The sequence below is a fragment of the Mobula birostris genome, chromosome 12 (assembly GCF_030028105.1).
Source record: "Mobula birostris isolate sMobBir1 chromosome 12, sMobBir1.hap1, whole genome shotgun sequence".
Classification (NCBI taxonomy): Eukaryota; Metazoa; Chordata; class Chondrichthyes; order Myliobatiformes; family Myliobatidae; genus Mobula; species Mobula birostris.
The window spans coordinates 46,483,041-46,501,219 of NC_092381.1; the positions used below are offsets into that span (position 1 = coordinate 46,483,041).

Consider the following 18,179-nt stretch of genomic DNA (forward strand, 5'->3'; position numbering starts at 1 on the left):
GGGCCTTCTCTGCTGCCATTTATTTTAATGATTCTATGATTTAACAACAAAAGCAATCTACCACATTTACCTCCTTTGACGCCTGTAGAGATGAGAATAGGTGGGAGCCCATTTTCTGGGACCAAATTAATTGCACTTCCAACTGGACTGCCAATCTGAGCTGTACTACTTAATGATGAAGCCACATTCTGAAACAGAATAAAATTGAAAAGCCTTAATTATTAATCAAATTAAGTGGCATAACTCTCAATATTTTATTTTAAACTTAGTATTTAAAAGATGTATTGGATGACTTCTTCAGTAATCAAGATAATAAAAAGTAAAGGATGTAAAACTGCAACATTTTAGTACCTCAAAGCACATTTTCTTCTATGCAGAAACTTGCACAGACCCCAACACAGTTGCATAATAACACCAACAGCTCACTGATTTATCAGCTTTCATTTTAAATGTTGAGGCTAATTATAAATGATTGCAACTGTTCTGTAATTCAAGTAAATAAAACTGAAATAGTGCTGAGATCCTCATCTTATGAAATAACAAATGGAACTTTGCAACTTAAAGAGTAACAACAAAACCATCAAAATACTTTGGATAAGAGAAAACAAATAGATTATTTTATTTGCAGTAAAATGCAATGAGCAAGTCAAATAATTATGTAGTTCAGCAGTAAGAAATTATGAAAAAAAGAGTAAAAATGCCAAAAATAAATAACCCACCAGATAAGCTCAGTTAACATCAATCAATATGGGCCAAAAATGAGTTAAGATTTCCACCTTTGTAATTGCTGCCGTAATATTTACTCAATATCAGCTTGAAAGACTAACACGTGGTCCACATGACAACTATTCAAATATTCTATATACACCTAATTTTATCATTATAAAGGAACTTGTTGAATCTGATAAAGTTTAGGGGAATGGGGGATTCTCAGATTCCTGTAAGCAATGGATTAAGTACTGATTATGTCTGTGACCGCAGTGTGTTTGAATAATGTCTCACAGCTGCCTTCTTTGGAGCAAGATAAGGAAAAAAGTTCGCCCAGATCCACATAAGATGTCTCTGGACTTTTCACACCTTTTGATTTTGACAAAAAGCACTACCTGATAGAAATTAGACAGAACATTCCTTTCTTAATTAAAGCATAAATTTGACGGATGTTCTTATCTTTGTAATTAAGTTGTGGCTCCAGCAAACCAGGTAGGACATTCCTTTCTTTAACGAAGGTGGCTGGAGTGTCTAACAAATTGATTGTACTTTTGTATCAATAGTCCATTGACTTGGCTGGAATGGTTATCAAACTGATTGTTCTTTTGTATCGGTGGCCTTATAACTTCTAACAATTCTGACATCAGGCAGTGAACTTCTAGAACCGCCGGGGAGATGAGAAAGTTTCTCTCCCTGATGTCGGGTCCAAGTTCACTTGCCGGCTGAGCTCCAAGAAATAAACGGGTGAAAAGATAAGTAACGATCTTTTTGTTGTTTAACGATCTGTCGTTATTTGATCCAGCAAAGTTACGTTTACAATCTGTTAAAATGAATGACGATATCTTTGATATTATTTCAACTGTTCTGAATATTGATTTACAACCCCATCCCATTACTGCTATCTTTGGTTTACCAATGATAGAACAACATCATCTGACTCCCTCAGCTTGTCAGATGATTGCTTTTGTTACACTAATGGCTAGAAGATCTATACTATTGAATTGGAAAGAGATTAATCCTCCTACAACATTTCAATGGTTTTCGCAAACTCTGACTTGTTTAAATTTAGAAAAAATTAGAAGTGTCATTTACGACCCTTCTATTAAATTTGAAGAGATTTGGAGACCATTTATTCAATACTTTCATATGACGTAATTTGACCCTTTCCAATTCTACTTTGTTATTCTATATACGGGGAGAGGAGCGGAGTTAATGACACTAATGGTCTTACCTGAGGTATCATAATAGCCCATTCTTTTTCTTTTTGTTAGTTTAGTTTTTCTTTAGTTGGTTTAGATTTTTTTTTCTTTTTTGGGGGAAATTTTTTTTCTTTTTTTTCCCCCTCTTTTTTCATATTTTTTCCATTTTTATCATATATTTCCTGATATTAGAACTGTATTTTCCGAGATTTTGGGAGGCTCATGAATTATGTGTCAATTGAGGCTATATTTGTATGAACTATTTTTTCAATTATGTAATCCCAATTTCTCTATCTATTTTTCTGCAATGTATATGATGCTGAAACTAATAAAAAGATTGAAAAAGAAAGTAAAATGAAAATATTGTTTACTAAAGTATGGAAGTGAAACTCTGGAGGAAGTGAAATTTAGCACATTAAAACAATTGAACAGGTCAAACAGTACCAAATATAAGAATGCAAGTACAATTTCCTGGAACTCCCCAACTCTCCCAGACAAATGAACAAGAAAATGGGACTTCCATACTGTAAAAGGATTACATTGGATAGTTTGTCAAAAGTTTTCAGGGAAGTTTCCTTAATCAGTATGTAAAAATCCCAATGAGAGCTTGTGAGGGGATGAGACAGGGCAGATGACAGAAGTTTACAGAGAGGAAAACTTTGAATCTACTGATTACAATGCCATTAGTTTCAAAGTAAATATGCAGAAAGACAGGTCTGGTCTGTTGGTTGAGATTCTAAATTGGAGAAAGGCCAATTTTGTGTATCAGAAAAGATCTGGCAAATGTGGATCAGGACAGGGTGTTTTCTGGCAAAAGCGTACATAGTAAGGTGGGAGGCCTTCAAAAGTGAAACTTTGAATGTGCCTGTCAGAATAAAAGGTAAAAATAACAGGTGTGGGGAACCTTGGTTTTCAAGAGATATAGAAGCCCCGGTAAAGAAAAAATGGAGGCACACAGCAGGTATAGGCTGGTAGGAGCAAATGGGGTGCTTATAGAGTACAAGAAGTGCAAGAGAAATATATCAGGAGGACGAAAAGGAGGCATGAGGTTGCCCTAGCAGGCAAGGTGAAGGAGAATATTAAGGGAGTCTACAGATATCTTAAGAGCAAAAGAATTGCAAGGGACAAATTGGTCCTCTGGAAGATCAGAATGGTAATCTATGTATGGAGCCAAAAGCAATGAAGATCTTTTTACACCTGTATTTACTCAGGACACAGACAGAGTCCATAGAGTTGAGGCAAAGTGGCAATATTCATGGACCCTATACAGTTTACAGAGGAGGTAGTGCTTGCTGTCCTTTGGCAAATTAGAGTGGATATATTCTCAGGGCTTGACGCTGCAGGAGGCAAGAGCAGAAATTGCTGAGACCCTAGCATAGATACTTAAATCATCCTTAGTGACAGGTGAGGTACCAGAGGATTGGAGGATAGCCAATGTTGTTCTGCTGTTCAAGAAAGGCTCTAAAAATAATCCATGAAATTATAGGCCGGTGAGCCTGACATCAATAGTGGGAAAGTTATTGGAATTCTGAGGGACTGGATATATAAATATTTGGATAGATGTGAACTGATTAAGGATAGTCAGCATGACTTTATACATGGTAGGTCATGTCTGAACAATCTTATAGAGCTTTTTGGGGAAGTTACCAGGAAAGTTGAAGAAGGTAAATCAGTGAATGTTGTCTACATGGACTTTAGTAAAGCATTTGACAAAGTCCCACATGGGAGGTTGGTCAAAAAGGTTCAGTCACTTGGCATTCAAGATGAGGTAGTAAAATGGATTAGACACTGGCTTTTTGGGAGAAGCCAGAGAGTGGTAGTAAATAGTTGCCTCTCTGACTGGAGGCCTGTGACTAGTGGAGTGCTGCAGGAATCAGTGTTGGGTCAGTTGTTGTTTGTCATTTCTATCAATGATCTGGATGATAACGTAGTCAACTGGATCAGCAAATCTGAGGATGAAACCAAGACTGCGGTACAGTGGACAATGAGGAAGGCTACCGTATCTTGCAGCGGGATCTGGACCAGCTGGAAAAGCGGGCTGAAAAAAATGGCAGATGGAATTTAATGCACACAAGTGCAAGGTGTTGCACTTCAGTAGGACCAACCAGAGTAGATCTTACACAGTGGATAGTAGTGCACTGAGGAGTGTGGTAGAACAAAAGGATCTGGGAATACAATCCATAATCCATTGAAAGTGGCATCACAGGTAGATAGGGTTATAAAGAATGCTTATGGCACATCTCCTATGGTACAGGAGATGGGGTGTTGTGTTGAAGTTGTATAAAACATTGGTGAGGATTAACTTGTGGAGCATTGGGTGTATGTTTGGTCACCTCCCTACAGAAAAGATGTAAATAAGGTTGAAAGAATATAGAGAAAATGTACCAGGATGTTGCTGGGTCTGGAGGACCCAAGTTATAAGCAAAGACTGAATAGGTTAGGACTTTATTCCTTGGAATGTAAAAGATTGAGAGAAGATCTGATAGAGGTATACAAAGTTATTAGGGGTATAGATAGGGTAAATGCAAGCAGGCTTTTTCTACTGAGGTTGGGTGGGACTACAACCAGAAGCCATGGGAGGGAGAAAGACGAAAAGTTTAAGGGGAACATGAGGGAAAACTTCTTCACCCAGAGGGTCATGAGAGTGTGGAATGAGCTGCCAGAGCTCGACTTCAACATAAGAAAAGTTGGTGAGGTACGTGGATGGTAGCGGTAAGAAGGATGACGGTCCTGGTGCAGGTTGATTGAAGTAGAAAGTTTACCTGGTTCAAATGGACAGATGGGCCAAAGGGTCCATTTGTGCGCTGTACTTTTTCTATGACTCTAAAAAATATTTTTTTAAAAACTGAATTTCAAATTAGAATCAGATTTATTATCACCTGATTTCTATGGCAACATTTCGATGCTTTGCGGCAGTAGCATAAAATTGTCACAATTATAAAAATAAATAAATAAATAAATAACGCAAAGTAAAAGGAATAATGAGGGGTATTGATAGGATCTTGGGCCATCATGCAATTCGCTGGAGTACGGTATCAAATGAGATAGTTCAAAATGCTGCACATGAATATAAAAAAAATCTCCAAGGGAAAATCAACAGAATGAGGATTTTCTGAGAAAACACATTTAAAATGCTTCTTGTAACCAATGATCTGTTGTTTTGAATACTTAATTTTAGTAGCAAAATAATAGAGATCCAACTCAAATTTTAAAATGGGAAAAGTGATTGAAATGAATATAGCATGAAAACGGCTAGATCTGGGGGTGTATCAAGAAAAACCATTCTTTACACGGCCTTATATCTTAAAATATTCAATAGCAAGATGGCAAAGAACCAAAGCTTGAGAAGGAATTAAAGGTTTATAAATGTTACTCCTGAATCAAAGGGAACTATAAAGAAATCTGAACTGACAAAACAATTGAAAATTAATTGTAGAATGAAAAATTAAAATGTTACAAAAAAATTGAACTTAGCTGTTTACAAAATCTGCAGTCTCGTGTCTCGATGCTATAAATGCTGCAGACTGCTGAGATCATAATGTATGACATAGACCATGGTTTTTGATGGTCAATCTTTCACACATAAAGATGTTCTTAAGAGGGGGGAAGAGAAGAGAGACTTTTAGGGGTAGTCTTATCTTCTAAGAGTCAGAACAGCCCATAGTTAGCTTCTACTAGCTTTAGCAGAGTTGAAATGATTTTAAACAGTTCTTTTGCTAATTATGGCTGTATAATATAAACAATTGTAACCTATAATTAACGAACTGCAGGAACTTTTAGCTCTCTTGGTCTCTGCAAGATGCAGATATAAGGACTGTTCATTAGAATAAATAATTGGACAGCTTGTTGAAAATACAGCACCTCAGGTTGACCTTGAACAACCAAATGCTCAATAAAACAACTAAAATTCATGTAAGTCAGTGGTCCCCAACCACAGGGCTGCGAGGCATGTGCTACCGAGCCGTGAGGAAACCATATGAGTCAGTTGCACCTATCCTCATTCCCTGTCACGCACTGTTGAACTTGAACATAGGGTTGCCAACTGTCCCGTATTTGCCAGGACATCCTGTATATTGGGCGAAATTGGTTTGTCCCATACGAGACCGCTCTTATCCCGTATTTCTCCGAAGGTAGAGCATTCCTACGAAACCTTTCGTGTCGAAATGGCGTGAAGCGAAGAAGCCATTAATTTATATGGGAAAAATTTTTGAGCATTCCCAGACCCAAAAAATAAACTAAAAAATCATACCAAATAACAAATAAAACCGAAAATAAATAGCACTAACATAGAGTAAAAGCAGGAATGATATGATAAATACACAGCCTATATAAAGTAGAAATAACATATGTACAGTATAGTCGGGAAGATGAAGGCAAAACCGATTTGTGGGGAAAAAAATCGGCACCTACGCACATCACATGCATACTTCACGCATGCGCACACAGGTGCCCGCGCAAGGCTTCTTGGTCATGGTAATCTTTCCTGGGGTAAAGTGTCCCGGGATTTGACTGCTACCTTTGTCCCTTATTTGGGAGTGAGAAAGTTGGCAACCTTAACTGTAAAAGACACGTTGAGAAGAATTTAACCCTACTTGAACACTCTCCCCTCAGTCTGCAAGAATATTGTCAATATTAAACCAGTCCACAGTGCAAAAAAGGTTGGGGACCCCTGATGTAGGTGAAGATGCACTACTTCCACAAGGTAGTATAGGATGATTTTAATTAAAGTGATCTTGATTTAAAAAGGTAATAATTTGGATTTATAGGTACTAAGTCTCAATAAACAAGTTGAAACAAAAGCAGATGGCTTTGAGAAAGCACTTCAAAAAGGTCAAAAAGGGGAGATTAACAGATGACTGAAAACTCTAAAGGATGCAAAAGAAAAAATGCAAATAAAGTTAGATTATTGAATCAGAAGAAAACCTTAAGGATTGCAAAAATGGTATCCAGTAGATCATGGGCAAATTTGGAAGCAATAATGAAAACAACTTTATTACTTTACACTGAGCATTAGATGGAAGAGCAACTTGACATTTTGCCATCAGAGTGTGATAAATGACCACATAAAAATGGTAGATAACTAATTTCCAGACTGGAGCAGTGTCTTTTTAAATAAAGTGAGGACATGGACTGGAATAAAATAACACAAATCCAAAGTTGACAATAAACTGAATGTGACAGTTTACACCAGGCACTGGTGAAATAGGTAGACACAAAGCAGATGAAGATTTTAGCCAATAGGAAAAGGGGTAAAACAAGCTAACTGAAAATGTACGTTCTGGAACAGATACCTGGAATTCACATGCTTAAGTGTTGTGGTAAGTAAACTCAAGAAAGACTGCAGATGCTGGAAATCCAAAGCAGCGCACACAAAATGCTGTCAGGCAGGCAGCATCTATGGAAATGAATAAACATTTGACGTTTCAGGCCAAGACCCTTCTTCGAGACTGGAAAGTAGTGGGAAGATGCCAAAATTAAAAGGTGGGATGGAGAGGAAGGAGGATAGCTAGGTGATAGGTGAAGCCTGGTGGGTATGAAAGATAAAAGATTGGAGAGGAAGGAATCTGATAGGAGAGGAGAGTGGACCACAGGAGAAATGGAAAGAGGAAGAGATCCAGGAGGTGATAGGCAGGTGAGAAGAGTTAAGAGGCCAGAGTGAGGAATAGAAGAGGAGAAGGAGAGAAAATTCTTTTACCAGAAGGAGAAGTCGCTATTCATGCCATCAGGTTGGAGTCCACCCAGATGAAATATAAGATGTTGCTCTTCCAGCAACAGGGTGGCCTCACCTTGGACTGACATGTTAGAATGGGAATAAGTATCAGAATTAAAATGTTTGGCCACTGAGCAGAGGTGCTCAAAGTAGTCCCCCAATATACGATGGGTTTCACCAATGTACAGGAGGTGACATCAGGAGCAGCAGATTTGCAGGTGATGACCCCAGCAAATAAATTCATAGGTTAGTGGTGCCTCTTCTGGACGGACTGCTTGGGGCCCTGAATGGAGGTGAGGGAGGAGGTGAATGGGAAGGTATAGCACTTTTGCTGCTCTCAGGGATAAGTGCCGGGAAGGACAATAAATAAGGGAATCTACGGAGGGGAGAGATCCCTGTGGAAAGTGGGGGGGGGGGTTGCTGGGTAAGATATGTTTGGATCCCCTTTGAAAATGCTGGAAATTGCAGAGGATGTTGTCTTGGATGCGGAGGCTCTGGGGTGGGAGGTCAGGACAGGAGAGACCATCACTCTTGGCAGGAAAATTGGGTGAGTGCGGATGTTCAGGAAATGGAGGAGAGATGGTGAGAGCAGCATCTATGGTGGAGGAATGGAAGTCCAAAACAAGGGGTCACAGTTTGAGGATAAAGGGGAAGCCTTTTAGGACCGAGATTAGGAAAGACTTCTTCACTCAGACAGTGGTGAATCTGTGGAGTTCTCTGCCGCAGGAAGCAGTTGAGGCCAGTTCATTGGCTATATTTAAGAGGGAGTTAGATATGGCCCTTGTGGCTACAGGGATCAGGGGGTATGGAGGGAAGGCCGGGGCGGGGTTCTGAGTTGGATGATCAGCCATGATCATAATAAATGGCGGTGCAGTCTCGAAGGGCCGAATGGCCTACTCCTGCACCTATTTTCTATGTTTCTATGTTCTGAAAAGGAAAGCTGCATCCTGGGAAGAGATGTGGTAGAGACAAAGGAACTGAGAAAATAGAATAGCATTTCTACAAGAGACAGGGAGGAAAGATGTCTAGTTAAGAAAACTGTGAGACTCAGTAGGATTATAAAAGATGTCGGTTGACAGTGTCTCCAAAGATGGGGACAAAGATCGAGAAAGCAGAGGGAGATATCAGAAATGCACCTAGTGAACTTAAGGGCAGGTTGGAGGTTGGAGACAAAGTTGATAAGATTGACGAGCTCAGCATAGATGCAAGAAGCAGCAATAATGCAATCGTCTATGTAGTGGAGGAACAGCTGCAGAGCATTACCAGGGAAGGCTTGGAACATGGACTGTTCTACAGAGTCAACCAAGAGGCAGGCAAAGCTGGGGCCCATGCAGGTGCCCGTGGCTACCCATCGAGTCAAAGGAAAAATTGTTGAGGGTGAGGACCAGTTCTGCCAGATGGAGGAGGGTGGTGGTGGAGGAGAACTGGTTGGGTCTTGAGTAAGAAATGGAGCATTTTAAGGCCTTCTTGATGGGGGATAGAAGCATATGGGGACTAGACATCCCTGGTGAAAATGAGGCCATCAGGGCCAGGAAACTGTAAGTTACTGAGGAGATCCAGAGCATGAGAAGTGCTACAGATTTATCTGTAGGTGGGAATGCACTGAACAAAGGGGGATAGAATAGAGTCAAGGTATGAGGTTATGTGTTCAGTGGGGCAAAAACAGGCAGAGACAATAGCCTACACAGACAGTCTGGTTTGTGGACCTTGGGTAGGAGGTAGAAGCGAGCAGTGTAGGGCAAGGAATCTGAGTTTGGTGGCAGTGGATGGGAGTTCTCCAGAATTGATGAGGTCAGTGATGGTGTCAGTGACAATATTCAGATAATCTGGAGTGGGGTCCTTTTCAAGGGATAAGTGTAAAAGATAATAGAACAATCAGAAAAAAAATGTAAGTGAAAAGCCTCACCACCAAAGTGTTCACAAACCACATTCTGTGACTAATGTGCAAAATTCCTAATTCTCTGTTGACAACCATGTTTCTCCTCTGACACAACACCTCACATCCATTGTCTAATTCAGGGGACTGCCATCTTTTGGTTTTACTCTTACCCATTCCTACATAATCATAGAACAACAACGGCTTACTTTTCCAACCTGGGGATTTTTTTTAAAGTCCCAAAAAAAAACTGCAAGGACCAAAACTGGATTATTACCACATAAAACCAAAGACACCACTATTCCTTCTGCACACACATAAATACAGAATACAAAACCTAAGAGTTCACGCTGGATCAGTCAAAGCAATATTTTCAAGTTTTATTATGGTGAAAACCAGTTGCCTACCTTTCTAAACTGACATGAATCTCTCTTCAAGGTCCAACGTTTTTGCCTACACCAGTACTTGCCTAGTGTTCATGAAGGCAGTAATAGAAACTGTGTTGGAACCAGATACAAATCCCTATACTCCAATAGCATTCTTCTTGTTCGAAATCACCCAGGGATCAGTGTGAAGTAATTGCTGTGACAGCTGTTTTAGATGAGCTGAGGCAAGCTGTGCAGCTGATGATGCAAGGGGCTCATCCTTGCTGGCACATTGACTAAGGGCCGGCATGTAGCTGCTCCGCATGTTGACAAGCCATGTGGAGCCTACTGCTTTGATTTTTGTGATGGAAGCTACTACTCACCTCTGTTTGGTTGCATAGCCCAGAGATTTATTTATGGTCATTCGCTCAAGTCAGATAAAATTTCCCACTTGGAAAAGCTGCGCAGCCTAACAAAGATGGGGAGATGGTGGTATCTTCATATGCAACATGAGGTGAGGTTATGAGAGGGTCTATAAGATCCAGGCAACATGTAACAAAATTTCTGAACCTGTTATATCAATGCAAGCTTTTTGATTCAGGCATGAGCTTTAAACAAGATGGTCAAAAAGGTTGCCATGGAAGTTGCAGACCAAAGGTCTTGTTTCTCTGTTGTACAACTATGACTGTGATACTCAGAGCATCTTTTCAATGCTCATTTTGATTCAAAACACTTCTTTAATTTAGATGGTAAATTTTCAGTGACAACTTCAAAGTATAATAGAATTGCAAGTATAATAAAATGTTATGGTTTTGACTGCAAGGTCACCATGTTCTGGTTGGTCTGTATTGTCTTAGGTTCAGAAACAGGTAGAGTCAGAATTGTAATTTCAGGTCCTCACTACTAAACAACAGCACAACATATTCTCCAGTACTGACAACTTTGAAATGTCAGTGTCTACAGACGAAAGTGGATGACAAATCTTTGACTTTTCTTTCTATGGATCAGAGTCAGAGGGGGAGCACTCTTGAAATATTTGAAGAATTGATTTTAAATGAAAAGCAAGAATTCTATCTTTGTTGTCAGCAACAGCTACAGTCAGTGCAGATCAAAAATAAAATTTCCTTCATGCTGACAGTCACCACTGGCCCACCTCAAGGATGCGTGCTTAACCCACAGCTCTACTCTCTCTATACCCACAAATGTGTGGCCAGGCAAGCTCAAACGCCATTTATAAATTTGCAGATGAAGCAACTGTTGTTGGCAGAATTTCAGATGGCGATGAGGAAGCGTACGTGAGAGAGGTAGATCAGATGGTTAAGTGGTATCACAACAACCACCTTTACTCAAACGTCAGTAAAACCAAGGAACTGATTGTGGACTTCAGGACAGGGAAGTCAAGGGAACACACATCAGTCCTCATCACGGGATCAACAGTGGAAAGGGTGACCAGTCTCAAGTTCCTGGTATCGAAGATCTATCCAGGGCACAATGTATTGATGCAATTAGAAATCAGAATTGCGTATAATATCATCGACATATGTAATGAAATTTGTTAACTCTGCAGCAGCTGTACAGTGCAATACATGATAAATATAGGGAAAAGACTAAATTACATTAAGTATTTATATATTGGGGGCGTCACATGATGACGTGGGATTGAGACGTGTAAATCCAGCTCTCCCGTAAAAAATCAGCAAAGTACCGTTTAAACAAAGTGAAGTTAATAAATACTTTCCGAAAACTACTTATAAACTTCGTAAGACTACTCTACAATATGCCTCGTAAACCGCAACAGAAGAAGTCTGTTGTTGTGAAGTCGCCGCGAGATGGGAAGAAAAAAGGGCCTACTGCAGCGATGGAGCCTCGGATTCAGGTTGGATCTCCTTCGGAGGAGACATATTTTATCTCTGGCGTAGAAGAACAGGGAGCAATGGCGGCGGTAGCAGTCTCTCGGAAGAAGATGCCGGAATTGCGCATGCGCAAAGAAGTACACATGCGCAAATCGACACAACTTAAACTACAAGAACCGACGGCCACTGCAACTGAAAACGACTCAGTCAGAATTGGATACCGCAGATGAAGAACAGGAGGAAGAACTGGAAGAGACTGGAAGTAAAGGAGACGATGGAGACATAAGAGAGGCTGAACTAAGAAAATTAAGAACAGAGCTTAGAGACGTGAAGATGTGCTAATGATAAAGCTATGAAAAGACAAGATAAAATGGATAAGAAACTTCAGAAGATGGAAAGAACAATGGAGCATATTAACGATAGAGTGGAAAAAACAGAAAATGATGTGCTTGTCTAGAATATGGAAAGAAATCGACTCTTGGAGAAAGTGGACGTGTTGGAAAATTTTAGTAGACGTAACAATGTTAAAATTGTTGGTCTTAAAGAAGGTATAGAGGGAGATAACCCAATAGAATTTTTTCAAAGATGGATCCTGAAAACCTTGCAAATGAAAGAGGAAGACCGATCAATTGAAATTGAGCGGGCACATAGAGCTCTAAGACCAAAACCACAAGATGACCAACATCCACGATCAATTTTAATAAAATTCTTAACATTTCAAGACAAAGAAAGGATTCTATAGGCGGCTGCCCAAGCTGCCAAGAAGAGAAAAGGGCCACTGATGATAGAAGGAAAGTAAATTTTTTTTTTACCCTGACATAAGTTATGAACTTTTGAAGAAAAGGAAGAAATTTAATCCAGTGAAAAAAGCCCTATGGGACCACGGTTATCAATTTATATTGCGTTATCCTGCAACCTTGAAGATTTTTCTGCCTGGTGGAGAAAAAAGATGCTATGACGATTACCGGAAAGCGGAGGAGTTTGTACGAGATTCTTTGAACATTCACCAGATACAAGAACAAACCCAGGGGACTGAGATGGATTGAAGATGAAGACTGGATCAAGGATTAGGCCTGTTGGATTTTTAGGCGGATGAATATATAAATATATTATTAATTATATGAGGGTGGGGAAGAAAGGTTAAAATTTGAGGAATATTAGCTGGGAATAACGACTTTTTTTTAAATATATATATACAATTTTTTGTTACGAGGGAGCTGGAAGAAACACTGTCCGATCGCTACGTTATCCACGTGTGCAAACGTGGCAATAGCAACGACCCGCACAATGGAGGGGGGTAGTTTTGTGTATCTTTTCATTCACAACATTAGTGGGGGGGGGGTATTTTGTTTTTTCTTTTTTTTTGTATCTTATCCTCTTGTTTTTCTTTTTTTGCCTGGATGATTGGGAGGGAAACACATAGCAACATGGTGAAGTTCAAAGAGATTCCCCAGGGAACTATGAGAGTTGAGAAGCTAAGTAATGTTTTAGACTTTAAGAGATAAATATGAAACATTTTTGAATATTTGGAGCCTTTATTTACAGCTCCGATGATAAAGATCTTGGTTCCTTGGGGAAAGTAACAAATATATATTAAATTTATTTTTAATCCCATGGAGCATGTGCAAACCTTCCAATACTCAGGCGGTACTTTTTTTTTCTTTTTCTCTTTTCTCTTTAGGTAGGAGTATATATTGGGGGGGGTGAGGGTTAAGGGGGAGGGGGAAGGGTAGATATTTTTTTCTCATGTATTTACTTTGAAAACTCAATAAAAATTATATTTAAAATATTTATATATTTTTTAAATAGTAATATTAAGATTAGTAAAAAAATTCAGAAATTAGTTGTTTTGCAGCAACAGTACATTGTAGTATATAGTAATAAAAACTATAACAAAAAGTATATATAAAAAAATAAATTAAAAAGGTAATGCAAAAAGGGAGGGAGAAAAAATATACTGAGGAAGTGTTCATCGTCTCTTCAGAAATCTGACAGAAGACAGGAAGAAGTTCTTCATGAAATACTGAGTGTGTCTTCAGGTTCCTGTAACTCCTCCTTGATGGTAGCAATGAGAAGAGGTGATGGGGGTCCTTAATGATTGATGCCATCTTTTTGAGGCATCGCTTTTTCAAGGTGTCCTGGATGTTGGGGAGGCTAGTGCCCATGATGGTGCCGGCCAAGTTTACCACTTTCTGCAGCTTTTACCAATCCTGTGCAGTGGCTCCTCCACACCATACGGTGATGCAAACAGTTAGAATGGTCTCCAAGATACATTTGTAGAAATTTGCAAATGTCTTTGAAGACATACCAATTCTCCTCAAACTCCTAATGAAATATAGCTGTTGCTGTGCCTTCTATGTAATGCACCAATATATCCCAGAATCTTATCTTCATACTGTCCGCAAAGTTGGCCATAAAGCCGTCAATTCCATCATCCAAATCACTGACATATAATAAAAAGCTGACTCAACACCAATCCATGTGGAACACTACTAGTCACTGGCACCCAACCAGAGAAGACTCCTCTTTATTCCCACTCTATGCCTCTGACTAATCTCCTATCCACGCTAGTATTTTTCCTGCAATACCACAAGCTCCTATCTTGTTAAGCAGCCTTATGTGTAGCACTTTGTCGAAGGCCTTGTGAAATTCCAAGTAAACAACATCCACCAACTCTCCTTTGTCTATCTTGCCTGTTACTTCCTCAAAGAATTCCAACAGATTAGTCAGGCAAGACTGCCTCTTAAAGAAAACCGTGCTGCTTTTGACCTATTTTATCATGTGCCTCCAACTACCCTGAAGCCGCATCCTTAATAATGGACCCCATCATTTTCACAACGTCTGAAGTCAGGCTTTCCTTCTGCCTCCCTCCCTTCTCTGAGTGGAGTGAGATTTGCAATTTTCCAGTCATCTGAAACCATTCCAGAATCTAGTGTTCTGTCAATGATCACTACTAATGTCTCCACAATCTCTTCAACTACTTCTTTCAGAACCCTGGGGTGTGGTCCATCTGGTCCAGGTGGTTTATCTGCCTTCAGACCCTTCAGCTTCCCAAGCACCTTCACCTTACACTCACCTCTTTCCTTGAATTTCTATTCTAGTATACTGCTGGTGTCTTCCACAGAGAAAACCGACACAAAATACTTATTAAATCCATTTGTTATTTCTTGGTTCCCCCATTACTACCTCTCCAGTGTCATTTTCCAGCAATCCAATATCCATTCTTGCCTCTCTTTTACTCTTTATATACAGTTGCAAGAAAAAGTTTGTGAACCTCTTGCAATTACTTGGTTTTCTGCATTCATCAAAATGTGGTCTGACCTTAATCCAAGTCACTTTTTAAGAAAGGAGGGAGAGAGAAAACAGGCAATTATAGACCAGTTAGTCTGACATCAGTCATGGGGAAGATGCTGGAATCAATTATAAAAGATGTAATAGCGGCATATTTGGATAGCAGTGGGGAGGATAGGTCTGAGTCAGCATGGATTTACAAAGGGGAAATCATGCTTGACTAATCTTCTGGAATTTTTTGAGGATGTGACTATGAAAATGGACATGGGAAAGCCAGTGGATGTCGTGTACCTGGACTTTCAGAAAGCCTTTGATTAGGTCCCACAAAGGAGATTAGTGTGCAAAATTAGAGCAAATGGTATTGGGGGTAGGGTACTGACATGGATAGAAAATTGGTTGGAGGACAGGAAACAAAGAGTAGGGATTAATGGGTCCTTTTCAGAATGGCAGCCAGTGTCTAGTGGGGTACCGCAAGGCTCAGTGCTGGGACCACAGCTATTTACAATATACATTAATGATTTAGAACATAGGACATAGAATAGTACAGCACAGTACAGGCCCTTCGGCCCACAATGTTGTGCCGACCCTCAAATCCTGCCTCCCATATAAGTTCCCAACTTAAATTCCTCCATATACCTGTCCAGTATTCTCTTAAACTTCACCAGTGTATCTGCCTCTACCACTGACTCAGGCAGTGCATTCCACGCACTAACCACTCTCTGAGTAAAATCCCTTCCTCTAATATCTCCCTTGAACTTCCCACCCCTTACATTAAAGCCATGTCCTCTTATATTGAGCAGTGGTGCCCTGGGGAAGAGGCGCTGTCTATCCATTCTATCTATTCTTCTTAGTATCTTGTACACCTCTATCATGTCTCCTCTCATCCTCCTTCTCTCCAAAGAGTAAAGCCCTAACTCCCTTAATCTCTGATCATAATGCATACTCTCTAAACCAGGCAGCATCCTGGTAAATCTTCTCTGTAGCATTTACAATGCTTCCACATCCTTCCTATAGTGAAGCAACCAGAACTGGACACAGTACTCCAAGTGTGGCCTAACCAGAGTTTTATAGAGCTGCATCATTACATCACGACTCTTAAACTCTAACCCTCGACTTATGAAAGCTAACACCCCATAAGCTTTCTTGACTACCCTATCTACCTGTGAGGCAACTTTCAGGGATCTGTGGACATGTACCCCCAGATCCCTCTGCTCCTCCACACTACCAAGTATCCTGCCATTTACTTTGTACTCTGCCTTGGAGTTTGTCTTTCCAAAATGTACCACCTCACACTTCTCTGGGTTGAACTCCATCTGCCACTTCTCAGCCCACTTCTGCATTCTATCAATGTCTCTCTGCAATCTTCGACAATCCTCTACACTATCTACAACACCACCAACCTTTGTGTTGTCTGCAAACTTGCCAACCCACCTTTCTACCCCCACATCCAGGTCATTAATAAAAATCATGAAAAGTAGGGGTCCCGGAACCGATCCTTGTGGGACACCACTAGTCACAATCCTCCAATCTGAATGTACTCCCTCCACCACCACCCTCTGCCTTCTGCAGGCAAGCCAATTCTGAATCCACCTGGCCAAACTTCCCTGGATCCCATGCCTTTTGACCTTCTGAATGTGGAACGTTGTCAAATGCCTTACTAAAATCCATATAGATCACATCTACTGCACTACCCTCATCTATATGCCTGGTCACCTCCTCAAAGAACTCTATCAGGCTTGTTAGACACAATCTGCCCTTCACAAAGCCATGCTGACTATCTCTGATCAGACCATGATTCTCTAAATGCCCAGAGATCCTATATCTAAGAATCTTTTCCAACAGCTTTCCCACCACAGACACAAGGCTCACTGGTCTATAATTACCCAGACTATCCTTACTACCTTTTTTGAACAAGGGGACAACATTCACCTCCCTCCAATCCTCCGGTACCATTCCCGTGGACAATGAGGACATAAAGATTCTAGCCAGAGGCTCAGCAATCTCTTTCCTCACCTCGTAGAGCAGCCTGGGGAATATTCCGTCAGGCCCCGGGGACTTATCCATCCTAATGTATTTTAACAACTCCAACATCCTCCTCTCCCTTAATATCAACATGCTCCAGAACATCAACCTCACTCATATTGTCCTCACCACCAAGTTCCCTCTCATTGGTGAATACCGAAGAGAAGTATTCATTGAGGACCTCCCTCACTTCCACAGCCTCCAGGCACATCTTCCCACCTTTATCTCTAATCGGTTCTACCTTCACTCCTGTCATCCTTTTTTTCTTTCACATAATTGAAGAATGCCTTGGGGTTTTCCTTTACCCTACTCACAAAGGCCTTCTCATGCCCCTTTCTTGCTCTTCTCAGCCCCTTCTTAAGCTCCTTTCTTGCTTCCCTATATTCCTCAATAGACCCATCTGATCCTTGCTTTCTAAACCTAATGTATGCTGCTTTCTTCCACCTGACTAGATTTTCCACCTCACTTGTCACCCATGGTTCCTTCACCCTACCATTCCTTATCTTCCTCACCGGGACAAATTTATCCCTAACACCCTGCAAGAGATCTCTAAACATCCACCACATGTCCATAGTACATTTCCCTGCAGAAACATCGTCCCAATTCACACCCGCAAGTTCTAGCCTTATAGCCTCATAATTTGCCCTTCCCCAATTAAAAATTTTCCTGTCCTCTCTGATTCTATCCTTTTCCATGATAATGCTAAAGGCCAGGGAGTGGTGGTCACTGTCCCCCAGATGCTCACCCACTGAGAGATCTATGACCTGACCCGGTTCATTACCTAGTACTAGATCTAGTATGGCATTCCCCCTAGTCGGCCTGTCCACATACTGTGACAGGAATCCGTCCTGGACACAGTTAACAAACTCTGCCCCATCTAAATCCTTGGAACTAATCAGGTGCCAATCAATATTAGGTAAGTTAAAGTCACCCATGATAACAACCCTGTTATTTTTGCACCTTTCCAAAATCTGCCTCCCAATCTGCTCCTTGGTATCTCTGCTGCTACCAGGGGCCTATAGAATACCCCCAATAGAGTAACTGCTCCCTACCTGTTCCTGACTTCCACCCATATTGACTCAAAAGAGGATCCTGCTACATTACCCACCCTTTCTGTAGCTGTAATAGTATCCCTGACCAGTAATGCCAACCCTC

General features: G+C 40.5%; 1 protein-coding gene across 2 annotated transcripts in view; it reads right to left on the bottom strand.

Annotated features, from left to right (window-relative positions):
* The window catches only part of zfyve9a (zinc finger, FYVE domain containing 9a), a 157,789-nt gene that overhangs the window by 43,284 nt on the left and 96,326 nt on the right, over positions 1-18,179 (bottom strand). For both annotated transcript variants that reach the window (XM_072273740.1, XM_072273741.1), the window contains exon 7: positions 71-188. In XM_072273740.1, coding sequence (XP_072129841.1) covers positions 71-188 — 118 coding nt within the window. The remainder of the gene's footprint in view (positions 1-70; positions 189-18,179) is intronic.